Source organism: Calidris pugnax, unplaced genomic scaffold (genome assembly GCF_001431845.1).
Source record: "Calidris pugnax isolate Ruff unplaced genomic scaffold, ASM143184v1 scaffold335, whole genome shotgun sequence".
NCBI lineage: Eukaryota > Metazoa > Chordata > Aves > Charadriiformes > Scolopacidae > Calidris > Calidris pugnax.
This window is the reverse complement of record NW_015091148.1, coordinates 186,621-188,988: the sequence shown is the minus strand read 5'-3', so window position 1 is coordinate 188,988 and position 2,368 is coordinate 186,621. Positions and strand designations below refer to the sequence as shown.

At 63.6% G+C, this 2,368-nt stretch overlaps 1 protein-coding gene across 4 annotated transcripts in view; it reads right to left on the bottom strand.

Annotated features, from left to right (window-relative positions):
- Window positions 1-6: 6 nt before the first annotated feature.
- SAMD14 (sterile alpha motif domain containing 14) overlaps window positions 7-2,368 on the bottom strand; it is a 4,886-nt gene continuing 2,524 nt past the window's right edge. For all 4 annotated transcript variants that reach the window (XM_014959040.1, XM_014959038.1, XM_014959041.1 and 1 more), the window contains exons 5-9: window positions 1,959-2,034; window positions 1,719-1,875; window positions 1,180-1,293; window positions 932-1,087; window positions 7-346 (exon numbers count right to left, since the gene is read on the bottom strand). In XM_014959040.1, coding sequence (XP_014814526.1) covers window positions 191-346; window positions 932-1,087; window positions 1,180-1,293; window positions 1,719-1,875; window positions 1,959-2,034 — 659 coding nt within the window. In that variant the 3' untranslated portion in view covers window positions 7-190. The remainder of the gene's footprint in view (window positions 347-931; window positions 1,088-1,179; window positions 1,294-1,718; window positions 1,876-1,958; window positions 2,035-2,368) is intronic.

Genomic DNA, 2,368 nt, shown 5'->3' with positions numbered 1-2,368 from the left:
TCAGGGGTGCAGCGGGAAGGGGGCGGCTGGAGGAGGGGGGACACATGTGCCACTCCGTGCTCGTCTCAGCCTGGCACTGCCGTCCCTTGGCCACGGCAGTGTGTCCCGTGCCGAAGCCGGGTGCCCCCCCGGGGCGTCCCAGGGGGCTGTGGGTGGGGAGGGGGTGCAGGGGCGCTCCCGGCCCCCCCCTTTAGCTCCGCCGCTGCTCCTGGTCCTTCTTCTTCTGCTTCTCCCGCTGCTTCTCCGCCTTCTCCTGGGCCTTGCGCTCCTTCTCCACGGCCAGGCTCAGCTCCTTCAGCTTCCTCTTCAGCACGGCGCGGTCCTGAGAGCTGCCCACCCCCAGCGCCTGCCGGCACAGCCGGGCGCTGCCAACGGGCCACCCCTCCCTCCCCATGGCCTTGGGGCACCAGCACCCCCCTGCCCCATGGACCAGCCCCTTGGGGTACCTGGACCCCCCCTGCACTGACTGTCTCTCAGGATCATCCCGCTGAGATACCTACACCCGCCATTCACCAGGCTCTTGGGGTCCCTAGAACTTCCCATCCTCCTCCTTGACTCATCCACTGGGATATCTGGAATCTCCCCCTGATCTCCTGCCCCATGGAGCAGCCAATTAGGACGAGAACTTTAAGGTACCCTGTGCTGAGCCCATTGGGGTACCTAGAACCCACACAGACCTCCCACCCTGTAGAGCTTCCTGTTGAAGTACCTAGAGCCTGTTGTCCAGTGATGAGTCCATTGGGATACCTAGAACCCTCCCAGAGCTGTAATACAGAGAGCACCCTCTTGGGATACCTAGAACGTGCCCAGATCTCCTACCCCATGGAGCATTCCTTTTGGGGTGTCTACAACCTCTTGCCCTACAAGCTGAGCCTGTTGGGGTACCTGGACCCCCCTGCACCCCAGCAGAAGGGTCTCCCCAGCCCCATACCTTGAGCTTGGCACCATCAAGGTGCAGCAGCCGTGGACCATCGACACCGTGGGCTGAGAACTCCCCCACGTACTGCTCCAGGTTGAGGCTCTCCAGCCACTGTCCCACCTGATGGCACGTCCAGCCTGCGGCCGCGCCAAGGGGCTCATCCAGAAACTGGGCACAGGGGGCTGGGTGTTAACGAGGGGTCCCCACAGCACCTGAGGGGAGGGGGGCGGACCTGACCTTGCGTCTTCTGTGGGTCTCACCTCGTCCGAGGACTGTGACAGGGTGTGGTAGGGGTAGGAGTACTTGGTCGCCGTGGGGCCGGGCAGGCGTGGGCTGGCGCTGGGCGGTGGGGAGTCCTCGCTCAGCGTTGAGTCCTGGGGCAGCGAAGGGGTGAGGGCAGGGCTGGCCCTACTGTCCCCAGAGCAGCCTGGATCCTCCCTACAGGGCTACCAGCCCCTGTGGGGCTTTGATCCCCCTCCTGGTTGCCCAAACCTATGGGGCTTTGAACCCCCCTCATAGTTATCCTGATTCTATAGAGCTTTGACCCCTCCCCTATAGCTGTCTTGACCCTATGGGGCTTTGACCCCCCTCCCCTATAGCTGTCTTGACCCTATGGGGCCTTGTTCCCTGTCCCCATAGCTACCCAAACTTAAGGGGCTTTGACCTCTTCTGTAGCTACCTAACTCATAGGACCATCACCCTCCTTCCCTATGGCACCCTGGCCCTATAGGGCTCCCATACCCTCCTCTTATAGCTGCCCACCCCCAGGGCCAGGAGCCCCCCGTTTCCGGGCACTGACCTGGGAGGCGGATTTGGCGGGGCTGAGCCCCTCGTGCCGGGGGGAGCCAGCGGGTGACGTGGAGCTGGGGGAGGCTGAGCCCCTCGCACCATCCGAGAACCAGGAGAAGGGCAGGAAGGGGGACCCCGAGGGGCGACCGGGACCCTCCGCTGCCTCCCTGGGGACAGAGCTGTGTTAGGGCCCCTGGGCTGTCCCCCTATAGCCCCCCCCCACATGCCCAGGTTGGGGGGTGTCCCTCACCTGCTGCCCATGGACAAGCGGTTGCTGCCCTTCTCCTTCCGGCTCTTGCTGGAGGACGCTCGGCGCAGGGTCACCCTGGGTGGGAGAGAGGTGGGTCGGTGGGGAGTCCTGATGGCTGTGCCACCCCCACGGCCCCCAGACTCCCCTCCATCCACCCATCCACCCATCCATCCTCAGACACCTCCATCACCTTTAGAGCCTCTTTCTCCATCCCTCCCTTCATCTGCACATCCCTCCCTCCATCCCTACATCCCTCCCTACAGCCATCCCTCCAGCCATCCCTCCCTCCATCTCTGCATCCATCCCTTTAATCCCTCCCTCTATTCACACATCCCTCCTCCATCTCTCTATCCCTCCCTCCATCCCTCCATCCCTCCACCTCCAGGCATCTCCATCTATTCCCCCATCTT